This window comes from Poecilia mexicana, unplaced genomic scaffold, assembly GCF_051168715.1.
Source record: "Poecilia mexicana isolate PSO_F unplaced genomic scaffold, ASM5116871v1 scaffold_14, whole genome shotgun sequence".
Classification (NCBI taxonomy): domain Eukaryota; kingdom Metazoa; phylum Chordata; class Actinopteri; order Cyprinodontiformes; family Poeciliidae; genus Poecilia; species Poecilia mexicana.
Window position 1 is genome coordinate 22,478,189 of NW_028263383.1, and position 14,054 is coordinate 22,492,242.

At 40.7% G+C, this 14,054-nt stretch overlaps 1 protein-coding gene across 1 annotated transcript in view; it reads right to left on the reverse strand.

The window, feature by feature from the left end:
• The window catches only part of LOC106909850 (hexokinase-2-like), a 51,988-nt gene that overhangs the window by 30,222 nt on the left and 7,712 nt on the right, over positions 1–14,054 (reverse strand). Inside the window, exon 2 of the mRNA XM_088012353.1 lies at positions 7,630–7,719. Within this exon, the coding sequence (XP_087868479.1) occupies positions 7,630–7,719 (90 nt within the window). The remainder of the gene's footprint in view (positions 1–7,629; positions 7,720–14,054) is intronic.

The following is a 14,054-nucleotide window of genomic DNA, read 5'->3' on the forward strand; positions in this document are numbered from 1 at the left end:
GAAAAATTAAAGCTCCGCGGAGCCTCAAGCGGCCCTCGCAGCCAAGCGCCGCTCAGGCCTAGCCACCGCGGATGTTCCAGCACCGCCTCCCTTCAGCACCACCTCCCCCCATCAACCCTGTCCCCTCAGCACCACCTCCCACCAGCCACCGCCAACGCTCGCGCGCCGTCCTCCATGCGATCCGCTTTGATGCCTTCGGCAGCATTCCCTGGCGATGCACCCAAAATCTGGAGCAGATTGAGCCATGTGGCAAGGAGATACAGCTGTTTGATTAACATAGGGGGCGCAGTGGAGTCAAATTGCAATTAAACTCCATTGGGCTCCTTAGAGGTTCACAAGTGTCACTCATAAAAAGTCTGGTGTAAATCGGATGATATGTCTGTGAATAAGAGATGATCGTATGCATATGGCGAGGGACAGCCATGTTGCCACGCCCCCACGGGCCAGTAGGCATTTACAGAGATCATCATCATCTCATTTTATGTCAGTCTGCACAGTGTTGGAATCCATGACACACCAACATGTTTTAGAGTGTAAAAGTAAGACATACAGTAGAAAAAACAGGTGACTTCCTGTCGGAAGTGGGCGGGGCTAAGGTGATGTCATCAATCCACCACCTAACTGTGATGAAGGCTGGTCTATAATGAGACATAGAAGGTCTGATGCAGCTGTGACCTCGCATGTGCATGTTATCAGACTTTCATGATTTATGGGGAATAGTCAAAGTTTGGGACGATCGTATGCATATGGCGAGGGACAGCCATTTTGCCACGCCCCCACGGGTCAGTAGGCATTTACAGAGATCATCATCATCTCATTTTATGTCAGTCTGCACAGGGTTGGAATCCATGACACACCAACATGTTTTAGAGTGTAAAAGTAAGACATACAGTAGAAAAAACAGGTGACTTCCTCTCGGAAGTGGGCGGGGCTAAGTTGATGTCATCAATCGACCACCTAACCGTGATGAGGGCTGGTCTATAATGAGATATAGAAAGTCTGATGCAGCTGTGACCTTATATGTGCATGTTATGTCACTTTGATGCTTAATGGTGAATAGTCAAAGTTTGGGACGTAGCCACGCCCACATGCTTTGACACACAAAAATTCCTGTGATAACTTCTGACCTTTAATGTCTCAACTCTCTGCTCACTAAGTTTGAAGTCTGTATCTCAAAAGCTGTAGGAGGAGATAGATCAGATGTGACGTCTATGAAAAGGAGGAAATGGCGGATTTTAATCCAAAATGGCCGACTTCCTGTTGGGTTTGCACCATGGCTCCAAGAGACGTTTTTGTAGGTCCTGACATTATACACATGTGTACCAAGTTTCATAATTCTAGGTTAAAGCATGGCTTGGGGCTGATTATTTAAAAACTTCTAGAGGGCGCTGTAGAGAAATTAGGCCACGCCCATCAACGACTGTTATGGATCCCTGTTCGGGGATGAATACGGATGCATCCTAGTGAGTTTGGTGCAGCTGGGCTGAACGATGTGGAATCTAGAGCCAAACGTATGGCGGCGGCGTTCCCTCTGCTTCGCCGCGCTGCCACGGCCACGCCCTCTACTGAAATCACTTGGCGCTTTAAAGCAAGTGAGACCAACATGTTATCTGTCATCCAACACAGAATCATCTTGATTAGGTGGAGAGAGCCATAGATGGAGCTGTACAAGTAAAAAAAAGGCACTTCCTGTTCTGAGGGGGCGGGGCTTAGATGACGTCAGACTATGACGACATAGGATCGTCAGGCATCCCACCAGGATCACTCATGTCAAGTTTGGTGAGCTCTGGGCTCAAAATTGTGGAATCTGCAGCCAAACGTATGGACACGGCGTTACAGGTCACTTCGCCACGCAGCCACGCCCACCTGCTACATCCTAGCCAGATGGGGTTGTATTCCAATACACACTCACATGTCTTCTGTCTCTGGACACAGTTTCATGTTGATTAGGTCAAAGGGGTCAGATAGCGACAGTTTAGAGTAAAACATGACACTTCCTGTTCTCAGGGGGCGTGGCCTAAGTGATGTCATCATTTGACCATTGGGTATTGTAGGGGACCCGATGATGATCAATCACTGAAAGTTTGGTGCTGCTGTGAGTTTTTTTGTAAAAGTTATAACCGTTTTATTTTTCATGGCGACTAGGTGAACTTTGACCCCAGGTAACCCCCCTTCAGGAAGGTCGAAAACGCAAACCTTTGATAACTTTGGATCGGCCATGCCTTATGAACGATCTGACCAAGTTTGAAGCCGATCAATCGAAATCCCTAGGACAAGTTCGAAAAAATGCGAACCCTGTGAACGGCCAAAATCGGGTCAAAATCGGAACTTCAATCCAAAATGGCCGACAATCTGTGATACTTGTACTATGACATTAATTGTAAATTCAGAGTGTTTTGGGGAGCTCTACAAGTGTACCAAATTTCAAGTCTCTACGATAAAGTAAGTGAATAGGAAAGGGTCTTTTGAAAGTTGCTAGGTGGCGCCCTTGAGCCGTTTCTTTTGCGATTTTTCCGGGGACCATAAAATACGTAATTTTTCACCGGGCTCTATGCCCCCGCCACGTTTGGTGAGTTTTTGAATATGATAAAGCCCCCAAAAAGCCCTCCAAAGAGGGTGGCAGAAAAATAATAATAAACAGCGCGATTACAATAGGCCTTCGCAGCGCTAGGCCTTCGCAGCGCTTAGCTGCTCGGGCCTAAAAAATATCGAGTGAGTTGGAAGTAGGTCAGTTATGTTCCCTTGACTTCAACAACCTTAACATATTGTGCTTTTCAGTTCAGTGTGTTTGGTTCAATTTATAAGGTGACCCTCACACCAACTCTGTGACAGCATCAGTCAAGCAGGTTTTTAAGTTAGCTAATGAACTCTTCTGAGTTTACTTGTAGTAATCACAAAATACACATCAAGCCAGAAAAAAAAACTGTTACGGACTGAATGTTCTGTTCTTTGTGTGGGAAATGTTTGCGTTTTTGGCGCTGAATCCTGATTCTTAACGCAGTGCCTATTCTGTCAGCTATTGGATTTGTTGTTACTCATTTGTTATGGCAACGGATCTGCGTGTAAAGCATACATTTTGTCCAAACTAACTTTTGCAAGAAAATTAAAGAAGATGAACTAGGTGAGTTCCTGAGACAGTTCGAATTGTGTAAAAATTTTAATAATTCATCAAAGGGAAACTGCAAAGTTCTGCAAAGGCTACTGGAATAGGGGCGTTGCGTGGCGCAGTAGTTAGCACAGCGCGGTGCCCCTTTAGACCGCCGTAGTTCAGAATCTGACTCTCGTCCTCTGTTCTCTTGTCTCTCTCTCCTGACCCTTCTCTCTGCAACTTTTCTGTTGGATTGTTGTCATAAAGGCAAATAGTGCTGAAAACCTTATTTTAAAGAAAAATACTACTGGAGTAATGTGCAACAATTTGGTATGATGTCGGGCTTTTCCTCCATCCAATTGATTAGCGCCACTTTGCTGGTGAAGCTTCTAACCTGGCAGCTTTACGCTCTTATAAAAATACAATTTGACAACATCTGGAAACGAAGTTAAAGCTTCAATCTGAGGATCTGATAGAGGCGATCTCTGCCACAGTCTGTCTGCATGTTGGTTCATCCCGCAGAAGAGGGGTCAGCAGAGCGTTCTTTTGCGCATTGGGGTGGAGGAGCAGCAGGTGGCAGTGCAGAATTTAACAGTAACTAAACAGGATCCATTCATAAAAACTTTGGGTTGCGATGCACAAACCAAAAGCACCATTGTGTCACTGGTCATTGTGATAATTTGACTATTTGCAGCTGTCCAGCATATGCGATCATCAGTCCGACATCATCAGTGTCAGAGCTGCAGGATCACAAGTTTCTGCAGCTCTGACATGAGAGCGGCGTTCTGCTCCGGAGATGGTAGAAGTGTCTCCAGGGGACATGTGCGCTGCCACTCTGAATAATGTTTTGAAAGAAGGCGTGCATTCATGTGAGGTGCTGTGGTTCTCATGAACTCCAGCCAAGTCAGAGCCCCTACCGCCATCCCCTGCCTCGGAGATTCTCCGGTGGGGACCCATAGGGGGCTCGGCCAAAAAGGGGTGGTTGTTAGCCTCCAATGCCACATGATCCGACCGTGTCCATGTCAGGCCGAGGGCGAACCCGCGTGCTTCCTGAGGGTGAACAGGGTCAGGGTGCTTAAGACGCCGGCTCGCTGTGTGTGGGGAATGTGTGCGAGGAAGCTGCTGTGAGATCAGCTGATCTGACAGAGCTGCAACATGCATGGATTTTGCTCTCAGCAATGTTTGTATTTTATTTCAAAACATTATCACACACATTCCCCCCTGCTAGACATTTTTTAGCTTGCCTTCTCTGTGGTCATTGCCGCTGGCCGTTCTCGGATGGTTCGGGCTGACGTCCTCTAGGGAGACGCTAGGTCACAGGCTGTCACACCGGGAAGAACTACCGAGAGGTGGAGGAGGGTGGCGGAGTGGAACAGGAAGAAGCTACAGTCTCTGGTTTTGACGGCATCCATGTCGGTCCCTCCAGCAGCCGGAGGTGTGGGAGACCGTTTGCGGCCCCACCAGGCGGAGGACGGACTCCGAAACCTCCTGTGTCTTTTCAGACTCCGATAGGAGACTGGAAATTGGCACCCCATCAGGGGTGATGGGGCCATCCAGCAGGTCCTTCTGGAGCTTTTCGAAAATAGATGACAAGAGGCGGGGCCAGGTGGTCCTCCACTGAGGTGCCGCACAGATTGAGTATGGCATCAACCATCTTACAGAGAGAGCCCTTTAGCTCCTCTGGCAGCACAGCTTCCTCCACCCTCTTGGAGATGCCGTATGCCAACAAAGCGGCATTATTGGCCGCCAGTGCACCTATCAGCTTAGGTGCACTGGTGGGCCCAGTCAGAGAACCTGGAAATCAGCTGATTGTGCTTAGAAGGGGGCACAGGCCGCTGGACTAATTCTGACGTCCTGGCCCCAAACACGTCAGCGAGGCCAGGTGTTCTGATTGTCTGTCATTAATCCAGCATACTTTATGGTAATGCGCATGCGCACATCAATGTTACGTCACATACTGCTTACTCAGCAGATTTCTTATAAATTCGTCATACCTGTGTGTTATGTTTCTCAGACGTGTACAGTAAATTTTATTTAATTAAGCTGCTATGTTAATCAAACATATTAACATAAATGACTTTTGCTGTTTCCAATATTGTTACCATACTGTAAACAAGACATTAGTCCCGTTTACTGTCACTATTACTACAAATACTGTTTGACTACAAATTTGGCCTCTTGCAGGATATTTTGTCCCTATAGCTAATCTACCTTTTTAATATTTCTTTAGAAAACTGCACGGAATATGTTCTAAAAAAATTGCATGAATAATGCTGGATGCTGAATATGAGCACAGGAGCTGCAAGACGTTGGTGTGCTGGGGGCCCAGGCATCCCTCGCAGATCCAGAACTCGTCAAGGACATGATGTACCCTGTCTAACAAGACGGGCGCAAACGAACATTCGCTCTTAACACAGTGCTATCTTATGCTGAAGAAAAAGAGGGAGCCGTTTGTCCGGTCTGACCGTTATTTATACAGACCGGGATGGGGCCCACCCTATCCACCTTATTCCTTGGAGACTTACTGGGGAAAAGATTATGATGAGTCTTACTTCAGGCGCCCACCGGAAGTGGTAGTATTTCACTGTAATTTCCAGTTTATTTTGCTAGTCTATATTCATAATAGAAGTTACTGCTCTCTTTTCGGTTATAATACAATATTTAGTAAAACTTGTTTACGGACACACCGTCTGCTATCAGAGAGCTGCTCAGTACAGACGATCGTAATTGTGAGTTTAATTATGGGGAGTGACAGGAACACGATAGTTAAGTTTTGTAACAGAATGACCGTGAATTAGCAGCACTGCTAACAGCTCGTTCCTCTGAAGAACTGACAGTAATAAAGAGAAAAGCAGAGAAGCTGGTCAGAGATCTGAGCTGCAGGTTTGTGCCGACAGTATAAAACACCAGAACTACACAATATTAGCTTGGTGTGATGAGAATTTTATTTTTCGTTTGAATTTAGAAAATAATAAAGTTCATGATCTGAGTATTTATCATTGTGATTGGGCCAGGAAAATTTATTTATAAGACAAAATCAGAAATCTGGGATTATTTAGTCCATCACAACCAGAACCTCAAGGTTCTCCGTTGTTGAGTGTCGCTGCAAATCAGCGGAGAAATAACCAGAGCTACTGCGCTCCAGACCGTCATACGGAGAATCTCCCCACTGGACTAGAACCGAACCAAATCACACATTAACCTGTTATAGAGAGCAACTTTCCACTGGAAAGTGTCGTAAGATGCCCTTGTGGAGCTCGTGTAACTGTTGTGCTGTTCATGCAAGTGTGTTTTGAACGTGCTCCCAAAACAAAAGTGGTAGTTTTCATTGCCTACCAACAGATAAGCACACAAAAAAAATTGGCTAAAAATTCTAAACTTGAAGAGAGAACCCAAAATGCTTTATGTGTGTTCGTTTCATTGAGTGGACAAAAAGCCAACGGAAGAAAACCCGCATCTGCATCTGAAGCAACTGAGTGAGTTAAGTAGCTACATATGCTAGTGCGGGCAGCTACATATGCTATTGCGACTTGAAGAAATGCGGCCATTTCTTCAAGTTGTCATCCCTCCCCGCAATAGCTGTAGGTTGCAGTAAACCAATATTCTCACATGTAAGCTCTGATAGTTGATGTTCCCACATATTTATAGCCCAAAGGCTCTCACAAAAGCCAGTTAGCGAGTTGCTAACATGTAAACAAATGGGGTTTCCGGTTAGCGGAGGAAGTCGCACCCATAATTCACGCAAAGCATCATGGGTCGTAGGAATAAGGTGGATAGGTGGGCGTGGACTAAGCTTTTATCAGTGCTGCGCTGCACGCAAGGGATAAACCCACTAGCGATAGCCTTAAAGGGTGAAGCCTATGCGAAATAGAACTTATCGTGTTCTCTGAAAGAGCTAACTAATCTTAGCAAAAATAATCTAATTAATTTGTCTGTATCTGTAATATATAGTTTCAAACTTTGCAGGAAAGCATTCACAACCAAAGATTGAATCATATGATTTGATCAGATAAAAATATGTTTTATTTTTATCTGATCAAATCATATGATCAGATAAGTAAAAGTAAAAAGAAGTAAAAGTATTTTACTTCACTAAAAATACTTTTAGTGTAATAGATTACTATTGTCATTTAAATACTTCACTAAAAATACTTTTAGTGAAGTATTTAAATGACAATAGTAATCTATTACATTCTAAACACAGCTTTATCATATTAGGAGGTTTTGGTGCTTAGGAATCCTTCAGCTTTGGTGTTGGTACTCCAAAGGTGTTTGCAAATATTAGCAAATCCCCATAAACAAGAGGAGTTAGTTGCATGTAAAATCATATTGTGGTTATTTATTCCAGTGTTTTGTTATTGGGGTTAGCTAGAGTACCTAAAAAAATTTTTGCAGTTTATGCAAAAATACAGATTGTTAGCATACTAACATGCTAATAGAAGGGCCTCATGGTGAACAGTGTTATTTTTAGCAATAAGTGTTTGTCACATTAATTATTTGTTTCTAACTGATGATAATTTCCTTTTTCAAGCAACACATACCTCATTGAGCCTGTCTGGAGAGATGTCATCCAGATGAAGAGTAGCAGTGTCACTGCTGATGCCATTCATATTTGTTTCAGTGTTGCTCATCTGGACAGAGAAAATTAAAGTTATTTGAGAAGAGTTAGTTGCATGTAAAATCATATTGTGGTTATTTATTCCAGTGTTTTGTTATTGGGGTTAGCTAGAGTACCTAATTGTAGCAGCAAAGAGTAAAAGAATCACAAAGTTAATGGATGGATTGTGGTGAAATTTGTCACAGAAATTTGTTTTTCATGAAAGTTTTACTTTTGATTATTACTTTAAAGTGTGAGGTATTAATACCTACTCTGTTTTTACATTTTCTTATTTTCAACACAGTGTTATCCCATTTGTTTTAAAGAAAATGTTTAGATGATCCAGTTATCAAAAGTGATGTCTGATCCTGAGTTACATCTTAACCACATGGTTTGTCTTCAGGTGGATGATGGAACTGGTCCAGTATTTGCTTTACTATTGCAGTCTTACAGCCATACAAGTGCTTTAAACCTCTATCTAGTCCACAATATCGTTTAGTATATTATTAACTGATGAATATGAAAGTGTATATCTAGCAGTCCTTTGAGGCATTTTGGTTTTGTTAGCATTTTTATTCAGCTCTTGTGAAAAACAACAAGATTAAATGTCTGTGATCATATTTGTTTCAACATGTAGCTGCCTTTAAAAGTAATGACAATAAACTAGCAGAAAAGGTTTTTGTTCACTTAGAGCTTAAACTGATCAATAAAATGGAGATAGGCCTCTATTTAAAACAAAAATGTAAAATAAGAGGATTCTGTGAGTCGTGCTGAAGTGAAATATCACAAATAATTTTTTGTTACTAACGTGAATCTGAGTGTTAAATTCTACTTCTAAATTAAGGAAGACACAGCTTTACATAACAAGCATGAACTTCAGTCGAAGCATTATAATAAAAACTAATAAAACCAGTTGAAACATAAACATAGCAATGTGGAGTGAATTTAAACAAGCTGAATGCTACTGGATGAGGTGTGTCAATAAAACACATTTCACATATGACAAGTTATAACCTGAACACCTGAGGTAATAATCAGAGTTTTGATGAGAGTAGGAGGGGGTACCCAAAAGTTTCCAGAATGACGCTGGAAAAAAGCATCGGAAACCGTTCAAATGTTGAAGACTGCTTACAAAGATGACGTTATGTGTCAAGCTCAAGTTTACTCGTGGTTCACCCGCTTTAAAAATGGTGAAATGTCAATTGATGATCAACCGCTTTTTTTCCCAAGCAGGAAGAAAAACTTAACAGCCGTGCGCTGCTCATAAAACTTCTCCATGAAGAAAAACGACGGCTGGACAAAACAGCTCTTCCAAGAAAATTCACTGCGGGTAGACGAATCCTTCCACATCGCCGCTTGGCACACTGATTGAGAAGGCATGGTTGAACTAGCGGCAGAATCGTGTACGAAAACTGCGCATGCAGCAGCGTCATTCTGGAAACTTTTGGGTACAGGTGTTTTTTTTAGAAAACACCTGTATTCTGAGGCAAAGTAGCAAACTTTATTAATGTTTAGAATTTTTTCCCCCCAGAACCAGACTGAATTACAAAGTCATTAGAAAAATAGTAAATGTTTGTAAATGACGTAACAATGAAAAACATAGAGGTTTTTCTGTGTTTGTACTTTTGATGATTTGTAGTCACTGTTTGGCCTCAGTTACTATTTATTTTCTCTCTCCTTGTTTTAATTTAGATGAACTTTTGCCTCTTTCTTATGTTAGATCACTCTGTTCTTAGTTATTTAGGATAGATCATGTATTCGGTTATTCTTTATTAATTTAGATTCATGTTGTACCTGTTTCTCAGTTTGTTTACTTCTCCTTGCTCCACTCTGCCATCTCTCTCTATCTCTCTGCCTACCTCATGCTCTCTCCCCACAGCTGCATCCTATTTCTAATTAGCACCAGCCCATTGTCTAGCACAGGGGTCCCCAAACTTTTTCCTGTGAGGGCCACATAACTTTTCCCTTCTCTGGTGCGGGGCCGGAGTCAGTTTGTAACAGAAAAAGTGTGACGATTGCAGGAGTGTCTAAATGTAAAAATTTATTGTTTTCCAGAACGCACAATCAAATAACTCTCTCTGGGTTCTTCACAGAAAAATCCAGGAAATAACACTATTTATGAAATAAATACTGTATTTTCTGGACTATAAGCCGCACCCCCAAATTTAAAAAAAAAAAAAAAAAAAAAACAGTAAACATACACATATAAGCCGCACCGGGCTATAAGCCGCAGATATCTCTGCCGCTCTAGGTTTTCCACAATGATGCAGCAGCACGCAGCAGAGGGGGGCGGACATCCACAATTTGAGTCATAGCAGATCAATTGAATATCTACGGAAGCGCATTGCTATCACGCAGGAAAAAAAAAATTTCGAGCGCTATCACGTTATAACGTGATACGTATCTCGTTAAAACGTGATAGTATCTCGTTAAAACGTGATACGTATGTCGTTAAAACGTGATACGTATCTCGTTAAAACGTGATACGTATCTCGTTAAAACGTGATAGTTATCTCGTTAAAACGTGATACGTATGTCGTTAAAACGTGATAGTTATCTCGTTAAAACGTGATACGTATGTCGTTAAAACGTGATAGTTATCTCGTTAAAACGTGATAGTTATCTCGTTAAAACGTGATACGTATGTCGTTAAAACGTGATAGTTATCTCGTTAAAACGTGATAGTTATCTCGTTAAAACGTGATATTTATCTTGTTAAAACATGATAATTTTAGGTCCAGGAAGTGGCGGTATTATGCTAGGCTAGTACAGTGGCTAACATGAATTGGTCAGGTTTCCTTTCATGTTTGGTCTACAACATGTAGAGATACGGATGCTGCTTTGCACTGTGGTTAAAACCATTAATAGCATGCGTACTCTGAGCAGGATCCTAAACAGAACGGGACTGCACCGAAGGAAACGTCAGTCCGGTCCTCTAGCTGTAGCGGCGTTCCTGACTGGATCGAAGCTCAAGTTGGCTTCCGATTGTAGCTTCTGATTTGGGAAATGGCTAAAGGGAGATTATAACGGAGGCTCAGACGTATTTGCTGAACAGTTTCTGTTCAGATTTGTTTTAACAGTACACTTGCTGAACAACGGCAACGGCTGTTCGTAACCAAGCAACCGAAATCAACAGAAGGCTCAGTGGCAAAAGACAAAACTAGATCCTGTTAAGCATTCTTCAAAATAAAAGACTTCCTCTCTCCAAAATAAATCATAAATCAGCAAAAGCTGAATGGCCTCCTTTAAACGTCCTGAGAAACAATCACCTAATGATCGTGATTCATAAATCTCTACTCGGCTTGGCTCCAGCATCCTTAAACTTTCTTTTACATAGGTCTGTTAATTCCCATTCTTTACGTTTTAACAATATTTTTCTTTTACATGTTTCACTTTTCTGAACTGAAAAAGGGAAGCAAGCTTTTAGTGTGATGGCTCCTACAGCCTGGAATCAGCTCCAGTCTGAAATAAAGATGTCAAAGCTGGTTTCACTGGACTTATTTCGAGCGATTCTTAAAAACAGACGAGATTCTATTAAACAGTGTCACTGTTTTTAAATGCTTTTCTAATGTTTTACACTTCTGCATATGCATTAATTAATTTTATTTTGTAACCAGGTTGCTGTGTGTTGCAGACTTCTACCCAGGTCCCTCTTGAAAATAAGATAAGATGTGTATCTCAACAGGGTTTACCTGATAAAATAAAATAAATAAAATAAAAAAATAAAATAATAATATTTGTCAAATATTGGTCAACAATTTTTAATATTTGTCGACAAACAAGGAGCAAAGAAGAGACACCTCTCCTTTACCATATAGGTGACTTAAAATAATGTTTTCTAATGGAGACAAAGAGGGTAGATAAAGATTATTGTGTTGCTTTGATAAAATAAAACTCTGAACTTGAACGTAGTTATAGAAATATTTTGTAGGAATATCATGTTTGTTTTTAATTTCTTCAAGTTACATAAATACCTTCCCTGAAAAAAGATCAGACACTTTAGTTATATTCTTAGCAGTTTAAATCCTGCTCTACATGGATGAACATTACATCGGATAGTTGTTGCATTTCTCCCAAATAATCAAGTGTTTTTTGCCAGATCATCATTGTATTTTTCAGAAATGGGTATTTTGTTTGCTTAATTGACCTTTTCCTGCCTGATGAGTACATGTACAAGTCTATAGCAATAGAGATCCAGTGGGACACAATAGTAACCCATGCTGGGGGCTGTCTGGTAGTAAAGTAAAACATTGCTGCCCTGATCTGGGTTGAAATAACATAATAGGTTTGATAATTGTTAACACCCTCTGTCATATGGCTGATATAAGACAGACAGTTTCATTCTCGGGCGTTTACCATTTAAGTGAAGTTGGAAAAAGTTATATTTAGCTCCTTAAAGAAGAAGGGGAGTGAGGAAATTGAAACTGATTGGAAAACATATAAGAATTTTGGCAATATTGTAATTTTTATAATATTGATGTGACCAATTAAGGAGATGAGTAGCATCTTTAACTATTAAACTTTTAAAGCTAACATACTTAGACACTTCTGATCTGGAATAGATTATTCATCTCTGATGCTACGTTGCATCACTATAAATCGGAATCTGAAAAGTTGTTGGCATTATTATCCCAGCTGATGGATCCTTGTAAGCCACACAAAAAGGCAGGTGCTCTAGGACAAAAAAGTGAAAGAAAACAGAAGGTTAAAATAATAACAAATATTGTAAATGTGATAGGAGTTTATTTCTAATGCATTCCAGATGCAAACATATTTTTAAATCTCTCATTGCTGAGGTTTCAAATCAGATAAAGATTTCACAAATCACAAACTAGGTTTGAAATATTCTGCCATTAGCGTAGATTAGAATAATCTACTCCAGATTTGAAGTGTCGATGTATGTTCGTTTTTAAAGCAGAACAAATGATTTCTTAACATTTATATGTTAAATATAATTTCCATGATTAGTTACTTATTTACAGTCATATGTCAAGTCATATGTTAAGTATAATTTACATGATTATTATTATTCACCGAATTTAACTTGATTGTACACAATTCCAAAAGGTGACGTGAAAAATAATTAAATTCAAAGCTTTATGTATGATTTATTTTGGAGAGAGGAAGTCTTTTATTTTGAAGAATGCTTAACAGGATCTAGTTTTGTCTTTTGCCACTATCGAGCCTTCTGTTGATTTCGGTTGCTTGGTTACGAACAGCCGTTGCCGTTGTTCAGCAAGTGTACTGTTAAAACAAATCTGAACAGAAACTGTAAAGCAAATACGTCTGAGCCTCCGTTATAATCTCCCTTTAGCCATTTCCCAAATCAGAAGCTACAATCGGAAGCCAACTTGAGCTTCGATCCAGTCAGGAACGCCGCTACAGCTAGAGGACCGGACTGACGTTTCCTTCGGTGCAGTCCCGTTCTGTTTAGGATCCTGCTCAGAGTACGCATGCTATTAATGGTTTTAACCACAGTGCAAAGCAGCATCCGTATCTCTACATGTTGTAGACCAAACATGAAAGGAAACCTGACCAATTCATGTTAGCCACTGTACTAGCCTAGCATAATACCGCCACTTCCTGGACCTAAAATTATCATGTTTTAACAAGATAAATATCACGTTTTAACGAGATAACTATCACGTTTTAACGAGATAACTATCACGTTTTAACGACATACGTATCACGTTTTAACGAGATAACTATCACGTTTTAACGACATACATATCACGTTTTAACGACATACGTATCACGTTTTAACGAGATAACTATCACGTTTTAACGACATACGTATCACGTTTTAACGACATACATATCACGTTTTAACGAGATAACTATCACGTTTTAACGACATACGTATCACGTTTTAACGACATACGTATCACGTTTTAACGACATACGTATCACGTTTTAACGAGATACTATCACGTTTTAACGAGATACGTATCACGTTATAACGTGATAGCGCTCGAAATTTTTTTTTTCCTCCGTGATAGCAATGCGCTTCCGTAGAATATCACATTTTTTACGTTTGAAAAAGAAAAAGTTGCCAAGCTTAGATTTAACTGAACTGATTACGGTAGTTTCCAAATGGTAACTGTAACAGTAAAAGTGCTGATCCTTCATGTCTGCTACTAACATGAGCTAAATGAAAATGGGCGCCTTCTTCTTCTTCTTCTTTATACAACTCTTTATATAGAGGGATGGATAAATCACAGATTCAGCGACTTCAAATGATCCAGAACGCAGCACTACGGCTTCTTACAGGAACCAAGGAAGCATGACCATATAAGCCAGTGTAAAGATGCCAACTCTGGCATCTTTACACTGGCTGCCCGTCTTTTGTCAAATATATTTTAAGATTCT